Source organism: Mustela lutreola, chromosome 4 (genome assembly GCF_030435805.1).
Source record: "Mustela lutreola isolate mMusLut2 chromosome 4, mMusLut2.pri, whole genome shotgun sequence".
Taxonomy (NCBI): domain Eukaryota; kingdom Metazoa; phylum Chordata; class Mammalia; order Carnivora; family Mustelidae; genus Mustela; species Mustela lutreola.
The window spans coordinates 86,549,381-86,573,119 of NC_081293.1; the positions used below are offsets into that span (position 1 = coordinate 86,549,381).

At 43.9% G+C, this 23,739-nt stretch overlaps 1 protein-coding gene across 2 annotated transcripts in view; it reads left to right on the forward strand.

Moving 5' to 3' along the window:
• The window catches only part of PCNX2 (pecanex 2), a 289,378-nt gene that overhangs the window by 225,745 nt on the left and 39,894 nt on the right, over positions 1-23,739 (forward strand). For both annotated transcript variants that reach the window (XM_059170439.1, XM_059170438.1), the window contains exons 24-25: positions 7,786-7,844; positions 11,748-11,963. In XM_059170439.1, the coding sequence (XP_059026422.1) occupies positions 7,786-7,844; positions 11,748-11,963 (275 nt within the window). The remainder of the gene's footprint in view (positions 1-7,785; positions 7,845-11,747; positions 11,964-23,739) is intronic.

Below are 23,739 nucleotides of genomic sequence, written 5' to 3' on the forward strand. Positions count from 1 at the left end.
GTTTCATTGATCTATGTGTAATTCCCTTCACCAATCCTATATAGCCTTTATCACTAAAGTTATGTAATAAGCCTTGAAATCGAGTAAATTCCCACTTCTTTTTGTTTCAAGATTGTTTTAGCTGTCATTATTTTTCTGTCCTTTCATATATATTTTAGAATAGTTTCTATCTATAAATGTATATTTTTGATTCTAAATTCTTGGGGAATTTTCTGTAGCTTTCTCCTCTCTCCCTCCTGTTCCCTTCATCCCTACTTCCTTCCTTCTTTCCTTCTCTTCTCTTTCTTGTACTGTCCTTAGTTTTGTTAACAGAATAATGCTACCTTCATAAAATGAACTGGGAAGTATCCTCTCCTTTTCCATTTTTTGGAAAAGATTTTGTTTCATTGGTGTTCTTCCTTAAATATCTACAAAAAAAAATATTGTGGAATTTTGACAGAAAGCGTGCTAAACCTTTATGTCAGTTTGGAAAGAACTGGCATCTTTACTATATGGAGTCTTCCAATCCATGAATATGGTACATCTCTCCATTTGATTAGAGCTCCTTTTATTACTTTCATCAGCATACTTGTACTCAGCATACAAGCCCATATATGTTTTGCTAGATTTAACAGAGCCTAAATATTTCCTCCTTTTTTGAGTGATTGTAAATATATTTTTTAAAAATTTTGGTGTCCATTGTTACTACATAGAAATACATTTCATTTTTGTACACTTATCTTATACCCTGAAACCAAACTGAGCTCACTTACTGGTCTAGTTTTTTGTTTTGTTTTGTGTTCTTTTTGTAGATTCTTTGGAATTTCTATGTCAATAATCATGTCATCAACAAATATGTGCTGTTTTGATTTATTTCTTTCTTTCAAAACTGTGTGCCTTTTACTTGCTTTTCTTATCTCAGTGCCCTGGTGAGAACTTTAGCACTGTGTTGAATAAGAGTTATTAAAGTGGACATATTTGTATTCTTCTCAGTCATATGGGGGAAGCGTTCAGTCTTTCACCATTAAGTGTGATGTTAGCTACAACTCTTTAGTAGATGTCTTTATCAAGTGAAGAAGTTCCTTTCTATTCCCATTTTTATGAATATTTTTTTAAAGATTTTATTTATTTATTTGACAGACAGAGATCACAAGTAGGCAGAGAGGCAGGCAGAAAGAGAGAGGAGGAAGCAGGCTCTCCGCTGAGCAGAGAGCCCGGATGTGGGGCTCGATCCCAGGACTCTGAGATCATGACCTGAGCTGAAGGCAGAGGCTTTAACCCACTGAGCCACCCAGGTGCCCCCCTGAATATTTTTTTTTAGTTGTGAATCAGTCAACTACTTTTTTCTGCACAAATTGACACAATCATGTGATTTTTTTTTCTTCTTTAGCCTGTCAGTATGATGGATTACATTGACTGATTTTCATATGCTAAACCAGACTTAAACTCCGGGAATTTGTAGTTTTACTGTTTCTTTATTCTATCTTTGCCAAGCTTTAGTATCAGGGTAATACTAGTTTCTTAAAATAAATTGGGAATTGTCTCTTCCTCTTGCAATTTCTGGAGATGAATGTGTATAACAGGTGTTTGTTCTTTTTTAAACATGTGTTAGAATTCTCTGGTAAAAGCATCAGTGCTTGAGTATTTGTTTTATTTTTTATTCATTTATTTTGTTTATTTATTTGTTTATTTAGTTTATTTATTTTATTTTATTGTTTTACTTGAGGAGTTTTTAGATTGCCAATTGAATTTCCTTAATAGGTAGAGGGCTATTCAAATGATCTATTTCCTAACAGGTAAGTTGTAGCAACTAGTGATTTTTGAGGAATTGGTCCGTTTCATCTACATTATAAAATTTATGCATACGAAATTATTTGTAGTTTCCCTTTATCCCTTTGATATCTTCAGTGTTGGCAATATATTGATAACTTGTGTTCTGTCTCTCTCTTTTGGAGGGTGGTGTGCAGGTCAGGCTTGCTAGAGATTTGTCAACTTAATTGACATTTTCAAAAAACTGGTTCTCTGTGTTTTTCTCAATTTTTTATTTTGTTTTCAATTTCGCTGATTTTTATTCCTTACTTTTTTCCTTATGCTTTCTTTGGGTTTCTTTTGCTCCTCTTTTTCTAGATACTTGAGGTGGAAAATTAGATTAATTTGAGACTTTTCCTCTTCTGTTATGTATGTACTTAGTGAATTTTCGCTACTGATTTAGCTGTATTGATATGTATTGATTCACCAGTATTGATATGTTCTGTTTTCATTTTCTTTCAATTTAATTCATTTTCATTGCCACTGAAACTTTATCATTGAAACGAGTTATTTAGAATTGTGTTGTTTGGGACACCTTAATGTGAAGTCGGTTGAGCATCCAACCCTTGGTTTCTGCTCAGGTCATGATCCCAGGGTCGTGGGATTGAGCCTCACCTCGGGCTCTGTGCTCAGCATGGAGTCTTCTTGGATTCTCCTTTTCTCTCCCTCTGTCCTTCCACTTCATGGTTGCATGTGATCTCTCTCTAAAATAAATTAATCTTAAAAAAAAAAAAAAGAAAATAATTGTATTGTTTAGTTTGCAACTGTTTGAATATTTTCTTGTTATCTTTCAGTTATTGATTTCTAGTTTGAGTTCATTATGGTTGGAAAATACACTTGGCATTATTTCAGTTTTTAAAAATTTGAGATAATTTTATGTTCCCAGTTATGTTCTGCCTTGGTATATGCTTGACTGTGATGTGTCTTGGTGTGAGCTTCCTTGAGTTTATCACCAATTTCTCCTCTTCTTATGGAACTCTGATGACCAGAATGTTAAATCTTTTGTCAATAATCCCACAGGTATCTGAGACTGTTTATGCTATTTCAATCTATTTTCTCTCCTTTATTCAGATTATTTATCTATTGTTCTGTCTTCCAGTTCATTAATTCGTTTCTCTGTCATTTTGGAACTGAGTCCTTCCTTTGAGTTTTTTATTTTGCACATATATTTTGCATTATTTTGTATTTGCTTCTATTGTATATTTTTACTTAGAAAATTTCTATTTGGTTCTTCTTGTTTCTTCTATTTCCTTGCTGACTTTCTATTTTTTTGGTTGAGATTCTATTTTTTCCTTTGTTCCAGAAGTATTCTTAGTTGCTTATTGAAGAATTTTATGAACACTAATTCCAAATCTTTGTCGGATAATTCTCTCATTTCTGTTATCTCAGTGTGGCATCCATTAATTGTCATTTTTTACTCTGAGATCTTCTTGCTTTGCATTATGACAAGTAATTTTCTATTGAAATCTGGACAAGATTCTGGGTACTATGTTATGAGACTCTTAATATTATTTCAGCCTTCTGTTTTAACTGGCTTTCACTGACACTACTCAGCATTGCTCTGTTACCTTCAGGTGGGGTTAGAAATCAAAGCCCAGGCCATCAAAGGTGGCTGCATTGACAAAGACCCTCCCACCTTTTTTTTTTTTTTAAAGATTTATTTATGTGAAAGAGAGGGAGTGTACAAGTGGGAGGGGCAGGGGGAGAAAGAATCCCAAGCAGCCCCACAGGGCTCCATCTCATAGCCCTGAAATCATGGCTTGCACCAAAAGCAAGAGCTCGATGCTTACCCGACTGTGTTACCCAGCCACCCAAAAGACCTCCCACCTTTAGTTTGGGATCCCAAACAGCGAATCCCTAAGGTACTGGGAACCAGAACTAGACGATACCTCCCATATGAATGTCTGTCCTCAGGAAGAGCCCACGATGCCAGCTGTACAACCCTATGCCCTCAAGAAGTTTCTCTCCTGCCAAGTCATGTGAGTCACATGGTGACCCAGCTGCCAGAAGAGCAGCGCTGGCTTAGAGAGAACCAGTATGTCAGTGGCAGCAAAAATTAAAGATGCGAAACAAACCTGAAGGAACCTTGTGTCTGTATCCAGTTAAAGAGGTAACAGCGTCCTTCTATTTCAGCTCTAGCTACCTTCTTTTGTCTAGATTTTTCTAAGGCCATCCTGTCCCATGAATCGAACAACAGTCCATCCATAACTCCATTCTGGGTTTGCTGTATGAACAGACACCCATCAGACTTCTGATTTTAGCCAGTCACACTTCCCCATCGAAAGAGAAACAGGAATAATTCTCCCATAAATAGTCTGTGTGTGCTGACAAATGGGAATTTGAAGCAGTATAATTAAATTGCTGTTAAATTATTTAAGTGCCTCCGGTAAAACTGTGTAAGAGAGAAGGTGCTTGACTTAGGGAGACATATCAGGAGGTGAGAAAGCAAAATTTGAAGGGCGGAAACTAGTGTAGTTATTTGCATTCCACATTAACATAAGGGAATATTCTTTGGAGTAAGTCAACCTATCCGGAAAGGCCTATGGCTAGACTGTTGGCCTCTGGCCCTCAGGACAATGTTGCCTAGCAATGAACAAGGACTTGCCAGGCAGGTGCTGGGAAGAGTACGTGCAGAGAGACATACACCTAACATGTACCAGCATTCTGTACCCCCCTGGAGACTGGGGCGTGAGATACAAGCCCCCATTTTCTCTCTGAGCAAACAGAATTGATGTTTATGCAATCGGACAGTTAAGGCAGAAATCCAATTACTGAGCTCATTAGCACCTTTGAGTGGTAAGCACCAAATGTAGGGGAGGAAAGCACTGGAGAAAAGCTCAAATGACCTGGTACGGCTGACAGTTCACCTTCTTAGAGAGTCTGGTGGAGAGCCAGAGGCCCTGAGGTACCCAGGCAGCTTGGCTTAGTTATTGCTGATCAAATTTAGCACTCTGCATCCAATAGCCTTTTGAAAAGATAGCTTTCCAGTTAACATAGTTTTAGAAGGTGTTTTAATTCCCCAAGGAGTATAGTAAATGAATTTCTTTTGGCTCAGCCCCACTTTAAAAATTGTTTATTCTGCTGCTAAAAATTCCATTTGTCCTAGGTCTTCAGGGGAAATTAAAATTCCATTTAGGGACTTCTTATGCCAACATGGGATTTCAGCCTTCATTAGAAAGAATTTTGTTGTTTGCTGTATTTTTTGCCACCCTGGGCTCTTTTACTTTCAAAGCTGATCCAAGGGTATTTGGAAGGAAAACTGAAGCAATAATAGAACAGAGTGGTGGGGCTAACAGCGTTTTTGAGATGCAGCCAAATAGTTCTTCTCTCCAGTCCCACAAATCTCAAACAGGATCTCACCTAGATGCTTTTTAAGTGTCTGAAACAGATGGAAAAGGAGAATACTTTTTTTCTTAGCTCCATATAAATATATGTTTTTTAAAGATTTTATTTATTTATTTGACAGACAGAGATCACAAGTAGGCAGAGAGGCAGGCAGAGAGAAGAGGAAGCAGGCTCCCCACTGAGCAGAGAGCCCGATGTGGGGCTTGATCCCAGGACCCTGAGATCATGACCTGAGCTGAAGGCAGAGGCTTTAACCTACTGAGCCACCCAGGCTCCCCTATTTTTTTTTTTTTTTAATCTCTCTCATTCCCAAGAGACAAGTTCACAACAGATTCCTGCATTCTGAGATTTCTTCTTAAGTACCATATCTACTAAGGAGTGCTTGCCATTTATTAAATCACACTCGGGATGTCAATGATCACCTTTAACTCTAAGTTGGAAGTTGGTGGTGGCCAGTCTCTTTTCTTCTTAGTCATGAGAGAAGAATTAACATTAGAAACAGCATTATTTTGGGCCCTTCACTTATTCATGCTAGTTGTGAGCAAAGGTGTGTCTTCATGCTACTCAGGGTCTGGAGTGAGAGGCAGATATAATCAAATAATCACAAAAAGAAATATACGACATGGTAGAGTCAGCCCACCAGGTTCAAATCCTGACTCCACATTTATGTGTGGTTTGGGGACTGTAGTTAATTTCACTGTGGCTCAAGTTCCTACTTGGAGGGAATGGGTATAATAATAATACCTACCCACAAAGGTAGTTGTAAGGATATGATGTGTTAGCTCACATGAAGTACTTACACAGAGACGTGTTACAGGACTATTAGCTGTCATCACTGTTAGTAATATTAACTATGACAGGCTCCCCACAGGAGAGGTGCGATGTGTGAAGGAGCATATGACATGAGTCTCACCTAGAGCAGGTGTCAGGAAGGCTTCCCTGAGAGCGATACTGGGGCCAGACTTGAAGCACTAGAGGAGTCTGTCAGGAAGGCAGACGGGGTAGAAAGGACTCCAAGTAGAGGGAGGACGCCAGAGTCACAAAGGGTGCCAGGGAAGGCATGGTGACAGGAATAGGAGGTCAGGGCACGCTGCAGACATAGAAAAAGGCTAGCGTGGTTGGAGCAGAGAAAGGAAAGACGGGCCAGACATGCGAAAGATCAGTTTTTCCACAAATGTGAAGAGGACCCTCATTATTGTTCAAACTTGTACATAAGCCTGTATTCGATGGTATATTTCTAGTGAAAGCCTTTCTTAATGGCTTTGGTTTAACCATGTGAAATTGCCATCTTTGTACATCATGAACAGTTAAATATTCAAGGTCATGTGGTTGAAGTCAGTCTCCTATTTCATCCTTCAAAGGGTGTTGAGACCACCACTGAAGATCTGAAACAAAAAGACACAGAATGCCTGGGCAGCACCGTGGTTAAGCGTCTGCCTTCAGCTCAAGTCATCCTGGGGTCTTGGGGTTGAGCCCCACGCTGGGCTCCCAGCTTAGTGGGGAATGTGCTTCTCCCTCTCCCTCTGCTTCTCCATCTGCCTCTCCCTCTGTCTCTCCCCCTGCTTGTGCTCTCTCTAACTCCCTCTTTCAAATAAATAAATTAAAAAAAAATATTTAGGGGCACCTGGGTGGCTCGGTGGGTTAAAGCCTCTGCCTTCAGCTCAGGTCATGATCTCAGGGTCCTGGGATCGAGCCCCGCATCAGGGAGGAGCCTGCTTCCTTCACTCTCTCTCTCTGCCTGCCTGTCTGCCTACTTGTGATCTCTGTCTAATAAATAAATAAAATCTTTTTAAAAAAAACTTTAAAAGATTAAAAAATATAAATAAAAAGACAAAGCAAGTCAGGCATAGTCTCTCTGAGCAGAGCTATTGCACTTACAATGTGTTTCTGGGACACATGAAGGTCAAGGATGGCTGAAGTATTAGGGCAGAAGCGGGTTGATAGCATGGGCACAGACAGTTCCTTGGGGACACACCGTTGATCAGTCACCCCTCAGAATTCCGGAGTGAGTCCGCCCACACTGGCTGTCTTCAGAAGCAAGGGGCCACATGGGTTGGCTGGTTTACTTGAGGCTCTGAATGGAGGTGAGTTGTCATAATCGGAGAGATTTAAAACTGGTTCTGATGGCCGTTTGTCACCGTGGCTGCAGACAATCTGTCATCTTCTAGTTGGTAAGAACCAATTTCATTCTTGTGCTTCAACGGAAGAGAGGCCTGGAAGAATGCGCCCAGTGCTCGAAAGCAAGTGGTGGTGATGCTGATCGCTCACCAGTTTTCTGGGATCAGTTGGAACAGAAAGATGCCTGTGTGGGTACCGCTTTTAAAATCAGAAGGCGAGTGACATTCCATCGGCAATCCAAGTGCTTGCTTTCATTTTATGGACCTGGTGCTCTAACTTGATAAGGCACAAGGCCGGTCTCCCAATCCTGAGATGTCATCATCTCTCCCCTCCCTGGGTTTCTTGTAATTTTCCCTCTCTTCCTTATCGTGAGGCCCCTCTCCCTTCCTGCAGCATGTCCTATAGGAGCGATCCCCCTGATTGGTGAGCTCCACATCCCCTGCCTTCTCCACCACACAGCCAGTTCCGCAAACCAACTCTCTCTCCTCCGTAGTGTTCTACTTGTGACCTTCTACCCTCTGTACCCCCTTCTAGTACACGGCGTGTGGATAATTCCAACACGAGACTGGTGGTCCAAATTGAAAAGGATCCAGGTAAGCAAATACCTTCCTTCTTACTCTTTAAATTCCTTATTTATTCCCTTATATAGATGGCTTCTTCAATCCAAACGGGGGAAATGAGTACTCACTCTTTTTAGTCACTGGAAATATGTCTGGGTAATGAATATGCTGGCCAGAAAAATGAAATGATACCAACAGACAGAGCAAGCCTCCTGACTGGGTTTGGAAATACTCTTATCTGTTACCTAGACTTGCTATGGTCCCTGTTCAGTCTAAAGCGACTGTCAGTGAGGACATCTTAGTTTGTGTGTGTGGCAAAAGGCAAATATGGATTCTAAACCTTATTACTGGTCTTGTAGCAAAAAAAAAAAAAAAAAACAAACAAAATTGTTGTCAGCCTTACGATGCTCTCAACAGCAAACCATTTCTGCATGTAGGGCCCTGTAGTCTTCAGAAACTTCATTCAACATTAAGCTGTGGAAGGACTTACCTGCTAGGAAATTATTTTACTTTTTGCTTTCTCCATTCTGTTACATTTTTAACCATTCTACCTTTTTTCCTCATATCAGAATGCAGAGTTAACTCTTCTCTATTTTTATCCACCTCACTCTCGGCTGTGCCGAAGGTTTTGTCTAGGAGGAGTGGTATCATGTCACTATCTACATCTGAATTGCATGTACACGGTTACTTTGAACTCGTAATCAGAGATGGTAAAATACCTGGAGAGACAGGCTTATTTTTTGTTGACCTAAAGTTGAACTCATCGGTACAATGTGGGGGTGCGGGGGGCCGGGTAGGCTACGAGTGTCTCTGATGCGCAGCCCTGGGACTCTGTGACATTGCAGGGCTGACACGAGGCGTACGGACAGTCACGAGTGCATCTTCCCTCCAGTTATTCATGATCGTTGTCTCATTTTAATGCAATTATGCGGCTCCATGGTCAAGGTGTTCTTTCTTCAAAGACTCCACTTTGGTGGTTGAAATTGTTTTTGTTTTAGCTAAATATCGAACAGTTTGGAGAATTAAGCAAAAATTTTCTCATCCAGGCCTTCCCTTTAAAAGTGGCAGAAACTCCGAAGTAATCTCTGATTAGGGTCTCGGGATGCGTGTGGATTCACCGTCGGACACGCATTGAAGGGCGGGTCAGGCAGGCTTCTTCTGCACAGAAGACTGAGCATGCTGGTACTTCAGGAGACTGTGTGACATGACTCAGCCCACAGAACCATCTGTTTCTCCCCGTTAATCACAATTAGGCTATACGTGCACTAATTTCAATTCAGCCTTCAAATGCTGTGGGTGCTCAGCGAGCATAGTCATAGTTGATGGCGTCATCTTAGATTTCTTACAGGTGGACCAGTGCTCTTCCTTACATAGGAAGGGGCTAGTTTTCACCTTCCTGCACCCCCAGTCATGCTCCCTTTCCCTAAGGTCCGGACAGGGGCGGCTCTACTCAGACGTGCAGCCCTTACCTGGACCTCCCCCGACGTTGCCTCCACTCTAATAGACCCATCTAGAAGGATTTCTTCCTTGGGGCGGCTCTGCTTCTCCGACTTTCCAGAGCCAGAAGTTCACTCCCAAACATAAGAGGCCCCTAAAATAAGAGTACTGAAAGTAAACTTTTCCCTCAGACCCTCCTGACACTTCCTCCACGCATGAGACCACCGAGCAGGAGGACATCCACGTTTATCCAGTCTTCTTTTTAAAGTGTGTTTTGTCCTTCACTGTGACAGATCTGATAGAGGGAATGGAAGGGGGATTAAAGGAAAGATACCATAACCCCCAATCCCATGCCCTCCCATGCCCCCCAACCTTCCATCTCCTCGGCTGCTGACGATGCCGAGTCTTGGTAAAGATGAGGAAGAGCTAGAACTCTCAGTCACGCAGCTGGAGGGGAAGCAAACGTGGTACAGCCACTTTGGAGAACGGCAGCCCCACTCCTAGGTATTTACACAAGAGAAACCCAAACTTACGTTCCTATAAACTTCTGCTTATGAATATTTTTGGCGGATTTCCTCCTAATCACTAAAACTGGAACCAACCCAAATTTCCTCCAGCGGATAAATGGATAAACAGGCTCTAGTGCATGCATACCACAGAATACTACGCAGCACTGAAACGGAGCAGACTGCTGGTACAGCCAGATGCGCGAATCTCAAATGCATCTTTCTAATCAGTGGTTATGTGAAGATGCATTTATTAAACTCATAGGATTGCACATTAAAAAAGATAACGTTTACTCCACATAAATTATCCCTCCATAAATCTGAATTATATATATAATTTAGAAGCAGTAAATGACATCTATATATCTATGTGTATATAATATATAAAAACCTGAATTTGTCTATAGTACATAAAACTAACAGTAATCATTTATATTTATATGTAGCATATATGTGTGTGTATATCCACACGCATGTGCACACATGTGCATGCACACACACACACGCACGCACACTTATGAATTGATGCTGTTTATTGTCTCTATGCCTCAATGACTTTGATTTCACAAAGCCCCGGGAGTTACTTGACAGGTGTGTCCTTAAAAACAGAATTCTCTTAAAGAAGCTGTAGGACCTATGGTGTTATCCATGATTCAACAGACATTTAGTTAGTTCCTTTTGTGCGTTAGGACTTCTGCCAGGGTTGGGACAGAAAAGTAAGCAGATTCAGACATAGATCTGTCTTCCTTCATGTCTCGTCTTCTGCACTTTATTTTCTCCATTTGAGAAATCAAATGCAAATCAAATACCCAGATATACACAAAAACCGAAAGTCAGATTCTAACTGTAACAGGTGCTTCGGAGTAGAGGATCACGGTGCTGTGAACCTGTAATAGGGGATTTGGCCCAGCAAAGTGGTCAGTGGAGGCTTCCCTGAAGTAGCCATTAAGATGAGATCTGAAGAACAGAAGGTGTGCAAAAGCCAGAGAGGAGTGGAAGAGCAACCCGGGCAGAAAGATTGGTGTCTACAAAGGTCTGCGTGAGAAGGGCTCATGAGTCCCTCCACTGGAAGAAGTTCTCTGCTGAGCGTTAAGTGAGAAGGGAGGAGGATATTTGCGTGAAGAGAGGACGGAGATTGGAATAGGGAGCAGATCCCACCTGCCTCTTGTGTGTCCATATATCCGAGGTTTGCTCCTAGCTTATACCTACAGCTGTTCCAGCTTATACCCGGGAATAATAAATTATATGGGATCCTCTTATAGGTGATGTGAAGAGGCCTTATTTCTATTTTAAGAGCATTGAAAAAACACTAAAGACTAGAAATAATGCTGAGGGGGTCCTAGAGAGAGCATTCAACTTCTCAAGTCAAAAAGCTCATTCCGGCTGTGGTGTAGGGAGTAGTTGAGGCAACAGGGGTCCCAGTAAAGATACACCAGGGAGTCATAGGACTAGTGTGGCTGTCCACTTGAGAAATAATTCACCTTGCAATAAGGTAGACGTAATGCAAATGAGGAAGGGTAGAAAGATGTAAAAGATATCGAAGAAAGTAAAATTGAGAGGCCAGCATGTGAAGGAGTGGGAACAGAGATCCTGGGTTATGGTTGTCTGGGTACTGGTACCATTTCCTGAAATGGGCAACAGAAGGGGGACTCAACCCAGGCACGTTGGAGGTGAGGAGCATTTGGGACATACCAGAGCAGATGTTAAGTAAACAAGTAGGTACACAGGTCTAGAGCTTAGACAAGAGACCTCAGAGGTATGAATTTGTAAGTCATCTGCATTAAGACATTAATTTAATCCATTTGTGTAGACGAGACTGCCCAGAAAGAAGAGAAAGGTAAAAAAAAATAAGAGGGTTTCACAAAGTCAACAAAAATGGGCAAAGTATCTACAAAGCCTGATTTACCCTTGATCAAACGACAACTCATCCTTTCCCAGATCTGAGTGCATAGTGGTAAGTACCCATTGATTGTATTTCTTGTTCTGTCTTTAGGGAGTGATGACAACAATCTTAATTCCATCTTTTATGAGCACCTGACGCGGGCCCTGCAGGAGTCCCTGTGTGGAGACTTAGTTCTTGGTCGATGGGGTAACTACAGCTCTGGTGATTGCTTTATTTTGGCCTCCGACTACCTCAATGCTTTCGTTCACCTGATTGAAATTGGAAATGGTCTTGTCACCTTTCAGCTTCGAGGACTGGAATTTCGAGGTAAGAATCTCTTCATTGTGGAAGTTGTTAGAGGCCGGTTGCCTAAATTAGTTCTCGTGCAAAGCTTCCATGAGAAGTCTCCGTGAGGGGAAGAACAGATTGCGGGGGGGTGGGGGGAGCTGCTTACAACCACCCTCATTTATGTATTCTGGTGTAGACCCATCCCGGCCATCTGAGGGAGTAACGAGGTGAACCGTACCGTCTGGTGAAAACCTTTGGCATGGCAAGTCAGAACTTTGGTTTAATCCTTCTAGAAAAAACTCAGATGTGCCAGGAGGACATGGAGCGTGCACGGGCTCCACCTGGGGTCAGCCAGACCTGAAACAGAAGCTGCTTCTGGGGTTTCAGGTGTTGAGGCCTGCATGGGGTCATCGTTCTGTGTCTGAGCCTTTTGTCTTCAACTGTACGATGAGAAGAGAATGGCGGCCTCTTAAAGTTGCGTGACTTAGATGAGATCATGTGTTTGCGGGCACGGTGGGGATGCTTATTGGTTTGTGGTTACGGAGTTGACCCGAATCTTGAAAGCGTGACCCCAGTTTTCCCATTAATCTGCCCCCGGGGCCGAGTGGGGAGTGGGCGGGGATTAGCACAACATATGTGCTCAGGGGCCCTTCTCCTGTGTTCTTTGGTTATTCCCTCATTCGGTCCATGTTTTTCCAACACCTCCTCTTGTCTGGCCAAGTTCTAATTGCGGCGGTGCCATGGGACGTGAATGAAAAGACTCCTACTCTTGTGGCATTGACCTTCAGTGGGACATGTGGAAAACAATAAACAAATGAGCAAACGAACACAATGGTGGAAAGTTCTATGAAAGAAGTAAATCATGTGTGTGTGACCGTGATCACCACAGAGGGTGGGGCTGGGGGCTGCTACGTTAGACAGGGCAGCCAGGGACGGCGGCCAAGGAGAAGGATGGTGCAGGGTGGGGGCTTCTGTGGATGAGCGGGGAACCCTGACATGACCAGAGCAAACCAGCAGGCCGGCCGCAGGCTGGCACGGGGGTTGGGGAGGAGCCCAGGCACGTGGGGCCTCCCAACAGGGATGAGGGGCTGCATTCATTCTGTGCATAATGGGGAGCCGTTTAGGGGATCTTGGAGTCACCCAAGCAGGGGAGGAACGGGGAAGCAGAGGAGTGCTAGGAGATTTGGACGTGGAGAGGGCTGGGCTCAGCAGTGTTGGGGGATGCGGGAGAGAGGAAGCTCGACATTCCAGGTGGGGCACATGGGTGGACAGAGGTGCCTTTACTGAGACTGGGAAGCCTGGAGGCGAACAGCACTTTTGGGTTTGGGAATGTAACCAAGGGCTCCATGTTGGATATTTAAATGGACTTTTAAATGCTGTTGACTCGCAGGACGCCTGGGTGGCTCAGTTGGTGGCATTGCAGCTGCCTTCGGCTCGGGTCATGATCCCAGCGTCCTGGGATCGAGTCGCACATCGGGCTCCTTGCTCAGCAGGGAGCCTGCTTCTCCCTCTGCCTCTGCTGCCACTCTGCCTGCCTGTGCTCTCTCTCTCTGACAAATAAATAAACTCTTAAAAAAAAAAATAAATGCTGCCGACTCGTATAAGTGGATCTGTCAAGCGGCTAATTGGACTTAAGGGCCTTATATTCACTCAAAAGACATTTAGCAAGCACTGGGCTGGGTGCTGTGAGTACAGACAGTGCCGGGCCCCACCTTAAGGAGCTTGGAGCCTTGCTGACAAGAGACACATACTGAGCAATGAGCATCATGGCAGTGCCATGCGTGGGGCGCCATGGGGACCAGAGACGAGGCTTCAGACTAGGCTCTGGGTCAGCTCAGCAGAGGAGAGGCTGCAGCTGGAGGGGAGGGTGGGCACGTGATGATAAAAGGGCCAAACGTAGCCATTTGGGGTTTCCAGGTGGTTTGGGAGAAAGGGGTCCCAGAAAATGCTGGAAAGATGAGTAAGAGCCAGGTCATCACCCTCCACAACCTCACAGTGACGAAAACGCACCTTTTAGCCAAGAACAAATTGCCATCATTTTATATCTTTAACACAGTTTCCTAACATTTTAACCAAGCATTTTGGTTCTAAGCTTTAGTCTTGTGACTATCCATTACTTTTATTAGAATTCCTAAATAACTTCGTACCATATATATGTGTGAATGTGCACGCATGTGTGCGTGTGTGTAAATACATGCGCACACACACACACACACACACATATAGATATATATATATTTTAGAATGGTGGGTTCTCTGGTTTAAGCATGTAATTCTATGCATCCTTACAAATTTTAAGAATTGAATTCGGGGAACTTACTTTGGAAAACATTACTGGGCCAAGGGAGTAGGGATCCAATTCTGCACAATGAACAGAGAAGCCGTGTTTCCCTGAAATTATGCCCAAATGCCAGAAAATGCCACAGGGGGTGGTGCAATAATGCAACAGCCTTGTCCATTTTGAGAGCTTTTAAGTTTTCCTGGAATTCAAAGGAGAATTTTTAAAGTGAGCCCCACTGACCCTGCATTAGAGCTTCTATCACAAGTGCCACGGGGCTTCCATTCTGCTGGTGAACTAACTGACCCTTGAGTTTCCAGACTTCCAAGTTACCTGGATGTTGGAAGCATGCAGAACCTTACCTGTGAACTTTGCAGACCATGAACAGGCGTTCTTCTTAACCCGTCGCCCTGAGAGTTAGGGCTTCGCCTCATACCATTTTGGAGAGTGAAACCAACCATCAAAAACATAATGGTTTAGCATGACAAGGATGTTTCTTCTTCACTGCTGTGTGGGTGGCTGGTGGTTCTTCTGCTGGGCTCACCCTGGGTTTCTCGGGCGGCTGCATTCAGCTGGGAGATGAACCAGGCTGGAAGGTCTGAGGGCCACATCCGGAGGTGGCTGCCAACTCGGGCCTGTGGCTGTCCTCCCCGTGCCGCTCAGTGTCTAGTGGGCTGGACTAGGTGTGGTCTGGGTGGTCTTGGTGTTCCAAAGAGGGGAATGTGGCCACCGTGAGGCCCTTTATGGCCAGTCTCTGAGACAGGCACCATGTCACTCCCATCATGTCCTGTTGGCCAGTCATCCCCAAGGACGGCTCCAATTTGTGTGGTGGAAAGTAGCCCTGTCATATAGCATGAGTCACTGGGGGCCAGTCTTGGAACTACACATCAGGCTCCCGAAGCTGCCTCAGGTGAAACCCAGAACATGGCTCAGAAGCAACACACCAACTGTTGTGTTCGGTGAGACCGCCCAGGAGGGTCTCCTACGTGGTTTTTCTTCCTCCTGCCCACCACAGGAGAAATGGAACCTGCCTATAAGAATGGCCTAAGCCTACTAATGATGTCTTGGGAACAAAACATTAGTTAACCTGCCCGATACCACTCACTCCTGTACAATACGTTTTCTTTGACCTAGTTCTACCGTAGACTGGAACACGATGCTATTAAGAGAGCAGGACAAAAACCCAAGTTATGCTGTATTTGCAGGCAGGATCCAGCGGACCTAAACGGACTCTTCCTTTTTATATCTTTTTGCAATATTTATTACAGTATTCCCAGGGAAGACCTTGTTTTCTTTCTCCTCCTGGAATATTTTTCCAAGCTATCCCTTCAGTGTTTCACTTTTTTCTCCAGTTTCCTATATTCCCAAATAGCTGTCTTTTTTTCGGTCAAATGTGACCTACTTCATTATGACCTGGGGCAGTCCAAATCCAGCTGTGCTCCCTTTCTGAAGCACACTGAAGCTGTCAGTGGAAGTGTGCACCGCTCATGGCACAGACTAAGTCTAGGAAATGAACAGCACACGCCAGAGGAAGAGGGAAGACAATTTCCCATGACTGGGGAGCAGGAAGCCCACCTGTCCATTTCTCACTGCAAGGGATGCAGCTGTATCCATAGTAGTTTTTAATTGCAAGCAGCAGAAATCAACTCTAATGAACTTAACCAGGAGGAGGGTTTATTGGAAGACATTGCACAGGGCACAGACTTTCTGAGAAGGCTGGAAAAGCAGGCTTAGTGATTCTAAGTCAAGAGCTATGTCTAAAATCATGCCGTAGCACTGATACCATGAAGCGGTCACATCTTGGCAGGGAGGAGGGGGGACATGGGCACTGCCCTCACTTTATTGACACCGTGATCCTGGATGCTGCTGCTGCCCCTGCTACCCCCTGAATCTGGATGAAGAGCCTCTGCTGCCACCACCACCACCCCCCCTTACAGAATACGTCCCAAGCACCTGCTTCTTTTTGTCACCAGCACATTAGTCAAAGTCTGGGGTGCAGCTCATGGATGAAGCAGAGACCACATGCCTATGCTCTAGATGCAAGGGAGGCTGGGAAAGAGGGTATCTTTCCCAAACACAATTCTCAGTTCCCAGAGCAGGAGATGACCACTGCCTCTTCCCAGGACTCACCATATGAGTACATTGGTTGAAGTCATCCTAGCTGCTGTCATGGCTAAGTCTCAAATCTCCATGACTAGCACAACAGAGGCTTATTTTTGTACTCACATAGAATCTGATCAGTGAGAAGAGTGGTGGAGGTCGGGGATGGTTCCCTTCCATACCGTCAAGGGTCCTGGCCAACAGAAGCTTTGCTTAGTCCCTACACGTTGCTTTTGAGGTCACTCTGAGCTTTAGCATCAAGGTGGCAGGGAGTGGAGACTTGCCTAAAAGGTTGCTTTGGGACAGGACTGTACCTGTAATATATCATCTATTCTTCTATTCTATTGTTTAGAAACGACATAGCTGGCTGTAAGAGAAGCTAGAAGATGTTGTCTAGCTGAGTACCCAGGAGAAAGAATAAAAGTAAAAAGTTCATGAACAGTTGGCTGGTTTGGCTTCTGGGTAATTTTCCAAATATGCTGTAGAGATTTAGATCCTGGATAGCTCAGAAAATGATTAAGGTCCATGACATATATATATATATTTTTTTTTTTTTTTCTGTTGGCTGGTACTGTAGGGAACAATTGAAACCAGTTCAAACCAAGAATACAAATAAGGAAGCTGCATTTTTCTGTCCTACTCCTTTTGGCTCACACATCCCAGAATAGAAATAAATTCTATATTTGTTAAAGAAATGGGATTGTGGTACCTTTGCTGCTCTTGGGTTTATGAGTATTACTTGCATCTGCCTCACCAAGGAGCCTCTCAGGAAACCATTCAAGACTTGACAGATTAAGCATTGGCTTTAAATCAAAGTCAAGGTAACAGATAACACACTTTAGAAGGTCCACAGTGTGAGGGGCACCGAGTTCAAGGTTTTTCAAAAGAAATGAAATCTATTGGATTTTAAGTCCATTTAACCATCACTGTAGGTGGATATAGAAACATGGAAAAGCAAGGGTTGACTATCTGTTCAATCCATTTCTGTTCTCCTTTAATCATCCAGGTGACCCAGGCTGATGGGTTCATCCATTCCTGTTAGAAGGGGAGATGATTGAGGACTCAGGGTGCTGTGAACAAGAGAAGTCAGGCTACTTGAAAATACTTGAAATAAAGAGGGAGAGAACCAAGAGTAGGAGCCAAAAGTAAGAGGCACTGGAGGGAGTCTCTTATGACATGAATGTGAACTCCGAGCTAAGGAGAGAGCACCAGCCTGTGAAGATGACACCTATGGTCAGAACCGCCACAGTCCCATCACTTCCTCCCAGTTAACACATGGGAAAGTGAGGAGCCAGGAGGTGAATACGTTCTGCAGGCTCACAGCTAGTTAGTGCTGGAACTAGGCAGGCTCACAGCTACTTAGTGCTGAAACTAGGCAAACCCACGTGACTCTCTAGCTCTTAACCAGAATTTCTCTTTCTATATTACCATTTTACCTTCTTCCTTCCTTTCTCCTTTTGGATATTTGTTTGTATTTGTATTGTAATGCTTATTTAGTTTGCAAACACTAAGTAACTGGGTAAAATGCCTTCAGTCACTGGCACATCCTTTCAGAAGTTCCACATTATTTTTCTAGTAGCCCCCCCCCCCCAAAAAAAAAGGCAACCAAAAGGTATTTAAGATATCAAGCTACTTAACAGAGCATCACAGGTGACTTGACCTCTCAGATTCTGGACTCATCATTGGATGAGTGATCTCTAAGTTCCTAGTGTATTTCCAGCTCAACAAGCCATCAGGTCAGGAGGTATAAAGTACTTCCACCATATGATGCAGTTGCAGGAAAGTTAAATGTGTCCTCTCTGCTGGACTTGAAGTATAATTTTCTCAGAGGGAGTAGGTGTTATTGGTGGACATCCCAGTCTTGAGACCATGGCTGTGAACTTCCTGCTAATACGGTGCCACACAGGGAAGGTCAGCACCCCAGAGCATCAGTGCATCAGATGATGATGGGCCTGGGCAGTGAAGCAGAGTGGAAGGATTTCAGGCAAAGGGAAGAGGAGGCTTGCTGTGATGGCGAGTGATAGAATCCCAAGGGCTGGGAGAATGGAATCCATAGTAGCTCATTGACAGTAACAGGAGAGGAGGGGGAACATATAGCCCAGATGCAGTTAAGAGATGTGTGTGAGGATGGAAGAATAGATGGAGTGGCGGCAATCCAGTTGGCCAGTATGAAGAGGCCACAAGAGGTTAGGTATCATGATTTTAAAGGAAGACATGTTAAGGTTGCTCGTGTTTCTCCCTAAGCCACATGCAGCCTCATGGGTGCAGGTAGAGAATGGCAAAGCTAGCCTTAAGCAGGATTGAGACCGAGTTGACTGAGTGCCATAAGGTAAACCAAGGACAAGGGAACTGACAGCGTGTGCAAGGGTGTGATGATGACAGCAATGGCCAGCCATGGAATGCCACCTGGGGTTGGGGGAAGTAAGGGTATGAGAGAGGTGAGGAACAGGACCTGGTGGTGGGCTTTCTGGATCCAGGAAATGTACGTCAGCATTGTTGAAGTTGTAGTGTTAGAGGAAATGAGCTAGAAAGACAGGAGGTGGTTGCTGGAGAGCAGTAGCTTTGAAACTAACACTCACAGGGGGACACAGTCTTTGGTAATCACAGCTTAGGGTCTTGGCCATGGAGATGAATGGCTGAGGTTGAGTGGAAGATGAGATCATTAGATGAGTGGGAGTCGGGGCTCAGGATGCTGGAAGGAGCATCTCTGTGGATCCTGAAATCTCCAAGAGAGGTGGCCAGAGGTATGCTGGAGAGTGCCAGTGATCCTGGGCCAGAATCTCCATGGACTTGGAATTACCTAGAAGGCCCTGGAAGGAGGCAACAAGGGAGAATGGTGCAGTGAGTATGGTAACTGTGAGTTATTATAAGTAGACAGAGAGAATGGCCTGAGAGCATCCCTGAGAAGCAAGAGGACATATTCCAACCTCCTCTGACCGGGGCACCCGAGTTGTGTGGGAAAACAATGAGCCCCACTCCAGAGAGCTGCAGAAGGGACAGGGAGAGGCAGCTTTCCAAAAGGGCACCAAGGAGAGGAGGAGAACGTGCCAGTAAGTTGAGGAATGGATCATGAGTCTCTGATGGCACGGTGAAAGGATCTCAAGAGTTTATGGCCTGGGTGGAAGTCGGGTTAAATTTGGGTCAGAAAACGTGGTTTATCCAGTGCTATGGAAATGACGCTATAGGGGGTCCTGGGCTCCCCTTGGCAGATGACGTGAACTGCCATAAAGCAGTGTTCTCTCCAGGGTGATGAAGCGGATCCTATCATCTAAGGCCGGGTCACACGCAGCAGGGTCACACGCAGCAGGGCCACACGCAGGGAAGTTCTGGGGCTGCTGAGATGGGCTTTAGTTACGCATGCAGCTTCCATTAGCCTCATTAATACAGACGGGACCACTACGTTTTTATCATAGCAAGATCAGTTTTCCAGAAATCTTCTTAGGGGAGGGCTTAGGAAATCTTAAGGAGTCATTTGATCAAGTGGCGTTTTGGAACCCCGTGTCAGAAATGCACAATGTTATGTGGACATTCACCTTTTCTATTAGTTGTCTAACTCTCGTTTCCTGTCGATTTATTCTTTTCTCAGTACTTCTTTAGGATGAACGATACTGTATTTGTATATATATTTTATGTTTTATATATACATTTCCATGGGATCAAATACCTCCAGTGTTTGCTCGTAACAGTAGTGCAAACAAGAAACCACAACCAATAGAGATTACTTTGTCCTCTTATTTAGAACAAAGTCATGAAGAAAATTATGGTTTGTTTTGTTTGTTGTATCTATATCATGAATCTTGGGGATCAGGATGTGGCCATGGTGTTGGTCATGTGGCCACATGTGGTAGGTGGTCAATAAAGGTTTCTTGATAATAAAATCACAATTCATAATTTTAAAACCAAAGCTTATTTTCAGTATTCCTGCAAAGCTTATAGATGCAGTTCTTTATTTCTGAAGGCTGTGAAATACTCTTGCTGTTAGACTGGGAGGCTCTCAAAGGCTGAGACCCCTTGTCTTATTCATGTCCCTCTCCTGGTGTGTTGACTGACTCATGTAGGATGCCCCGTAAATACTGGTTGAGGGAGAAAGCAGAACCTATGTAAGGTTTCCTGAGCATCAGTTCTTTGCCAGGTTACCATACTAAGCACTTCAATTATAGTTCTTAGAATATTCTAGAATATTCCCTATAATAGCTGTGAGTTATTATAAGTGAGCAGATGTTATTATTCCTATCTGAGACATAAAGAAATTGGGGGAATGAGATTCAGTAAGTTGCTCCAGGCTTCACAGTCCCCAGTAGTGGAGGAGAGGTAAGCATATGGATGTGGAGGTCCCCAAAGTCCATGACCTTTGCAGTATGCCACACTTTCTTGGAGTGGGGGGAGGGAAGGAGGAAGGAAGGAAGAAAGAAAGGAAAGTAGGAAGGAAGGAAGGAAGGGAAAAGGAAGGGGAAGGAAAGAATAAGTAACCATTTTTTAAAATAATCTCTCTGGTTGTTGAAACTCAGAAATTTAACCGGACGTACTCTTAAATCTTAAGATGGCGTCACCACTGATAGCAGCTCAGTTTCTTGAATGATCAGCTGCCTGAGCAACTGTGAAACCTGGAAGGCTCTTGCATAATGAGTGTGGGAAGCTAAGCACAGTTATCAGGATGTAGCCATACATTACCGGTGGATCTGGAAAACATCAAAAAATGGGATTTATGTGCCTGTTTGTGTGGAATGTTCTCAGCTATCTCCGAATTTGGCTAACACCCCATAATCACCGGCCTGTGGGGACATTTTTAATATATCTGTGTCACTAATCTTATCTCAAGTTAATCTAACCCAAACCTTTTGCCTAACAGGCGAGTCCATGGAGAGCCATAGCTTCCCACTAATCTTGAAACTATCTAGAATTCTTTCTTCTCTATGACAGCATTCAGGTCATTAGCGAGTCCTGAGTTCCTATGTCTACACGGCTCAAGTAAGCAGTTAAATCCCTTGGGTCCAAAGTTCACCCATAAAATAATAGGTTCTCCATTCAGAAATCCTACACACATAATCTTCTTCATTTCAAATTGTGTGACACGTCAGTAAGAGAGACAAAGCCACGCTTGTCTAGATAGGCAGTGTGGGAAGGAAAGGGGCTTTCCTGTTGAACATTCACAGAATCTGCCTATTTTAACAACACCCAAGAATAAGTTTGTTGGAGAAAAGTAAAATAAGACAACTTGGAATTAAATACGAATGAGAAAGAATCTGACTCTTGCGTATAAAGTTGAGTGTGTTGGTTTTCTCATCTGTGAGTGGGGCCGGAAGAGGAGAAAAACCATAGTACTCACATATAAATATCAACATATAATTATTATATATTTCATTGTTTCTTATACTTGTGCTTCAAATTTGCCCAATATAAATTACTCTGTATACAAAGTGACTTGGTTCATTTCATTTTCGTCTATGGACTGGTAGAAGAAAGTAGATTCAGAGAACTTCTGCTTATAATTTGTGAAGTCTTACTAGACAGTGTATGATAAGGGGGAGAAACTGACTTTAAATCCAAAAGATCAGACCCTTCTACCAGAGAAGTCACTTTTGAGACCTGGAGTCCTCATTTATGAAAGGAGAAATTACGCCGGCATAAGCAGGTTAAGGTGTGTGAGAAGTGAGATGCTATCTGAGACACCAGTTTTCAAGTTGATTAATATTACACAAATAGAGGGGCGCCTGGGAGGCTGGCTGAGTGGGTTAAGCCTCTGCCTTTGGCTCAGGTCATGATCTCAGGGTCCTGAGATCAAGCCCCGGATTGGACGCTCCGCTGAGCAGGAAGCCTACTTCCCCCCGCCCCCTGCCTGCCTCTCTGCCTACTTGTGATCTCTCTCTCTCTGTGTCAAATAAATAAATAAAATCTTTTTTAAAAAATTACACAAAAAGATGAAGTTTTGAAATACAAATTCTCTGAGAAAAAACAATGCTGTCTCACTGGAAGGCGTTTCACCACATTTAAAATCCTGCTTGCTGAACAGAGCACAAGAGAATTTTTATTCATGTGGGTATGTCTTAAAACAAATTGAGTCTCCTCAGAATATAAAACAGTTACAATAAAAATCTCTGCTGGGCCCACAGAATCAAACATGTATAAATTATCCCAACATATTTTCCTCCTATTGCACACTGGCCTGATACACTTCCAGATTCTCCCCGTGATACTTAAAAGGTGCCCAAGTCCAATGCTGCTGAAGGCCTGGAACCTGGGACTAGAGGAGAAACTATCCAGTAAAATAATAAAGAACTAAACTCATTCAGTGTCTCAGGAGACCAGTCCTACCCCTTGACTCACTTCGGCTCCTGACCTCCGTTGTGTCGCACACATTCCTGGCCATCTTTTTCTCCATCATTAAGTTCGGATTAATTTCAAGGCGGTGCTTATCCGATGGATGTGTAGCTGGCAAGAGACGGGATGTGTAATAGGATAGTTTTGCATATAAATATTTATTTTTGTTAGAATAATTATTTCTTCCCAGAAATTAAATCTGGTGAAGGCTAGCGGATACAGAGAGTTTCTCCCAGGGCAGGAAGCTGGGGATAGATGACCAGCATTGTCCCCAAGAAGCAGTGGGGCTGAGGGGGGCCAGAGAAAGGCATCTCTGTGACTTTAAAACTATAGAGGAGGTTTGCAGGGCGGGGGTCGGGGGGGGGAGTGGGGTAGGCAAATTGCACTGTGTCTTTCCTGAAATTGACCATAATTCAAAAACCTTAAGAAGTCTTCTCTGATATTATTTTGCCCGGTCACTTAACAGCCCCTTGATATCACCCGTTAGCAGGAGACAATGCTGGTTTAGATTTCCCCCGTTAGCATGTCTATCATTATGTGTCTGGCACCACATGAGAAGCTCACTGTTGGGGGATGCGGCATTTCTCCAGCTGGCTGGGCCCGAGCTCTGTCACACACATGTAACATGCACGTGTAAGGTCCAGATGTTCATGGAAGTGAACTGCTCTGAGCTTAGCTTTGACCGTATCTGGTGGCCTCCTCCTTAGTGGCCATGGCAATTCAGAAAGGATCTTAACTGTGACCCAAAGAGAGAATACCATTTATAAAATCCACACGCATCCCCAAGTGTGTGTCTCTGAGTCCCCCTGGCAGCTTGAAACGCACAGGCTAAATCAGATCTTTGTCTAATTATGGTGCACTCCGTGGCCAGGGACTGGTTCTCTCCTGTCAGTCCCCTCCTGGTGGCCTTGTTGCTCGGCATCTGTAAAACTCTAGCCCAGTGTCTGGCACGCTGGGCCCATGAAGGCAGTGACCGTACGGAAGCGCAGCTCAGATCAATGTCCAGTGAAGTCGCTTTGAAACGCTGTTCCTGGAGAGCGCTGCATGCAGTAGGGACAACACATGGGGTTTTCTGTGGAATCCCGTTAGACACTTCGGGACACCTGAGTGGTGTTTCTC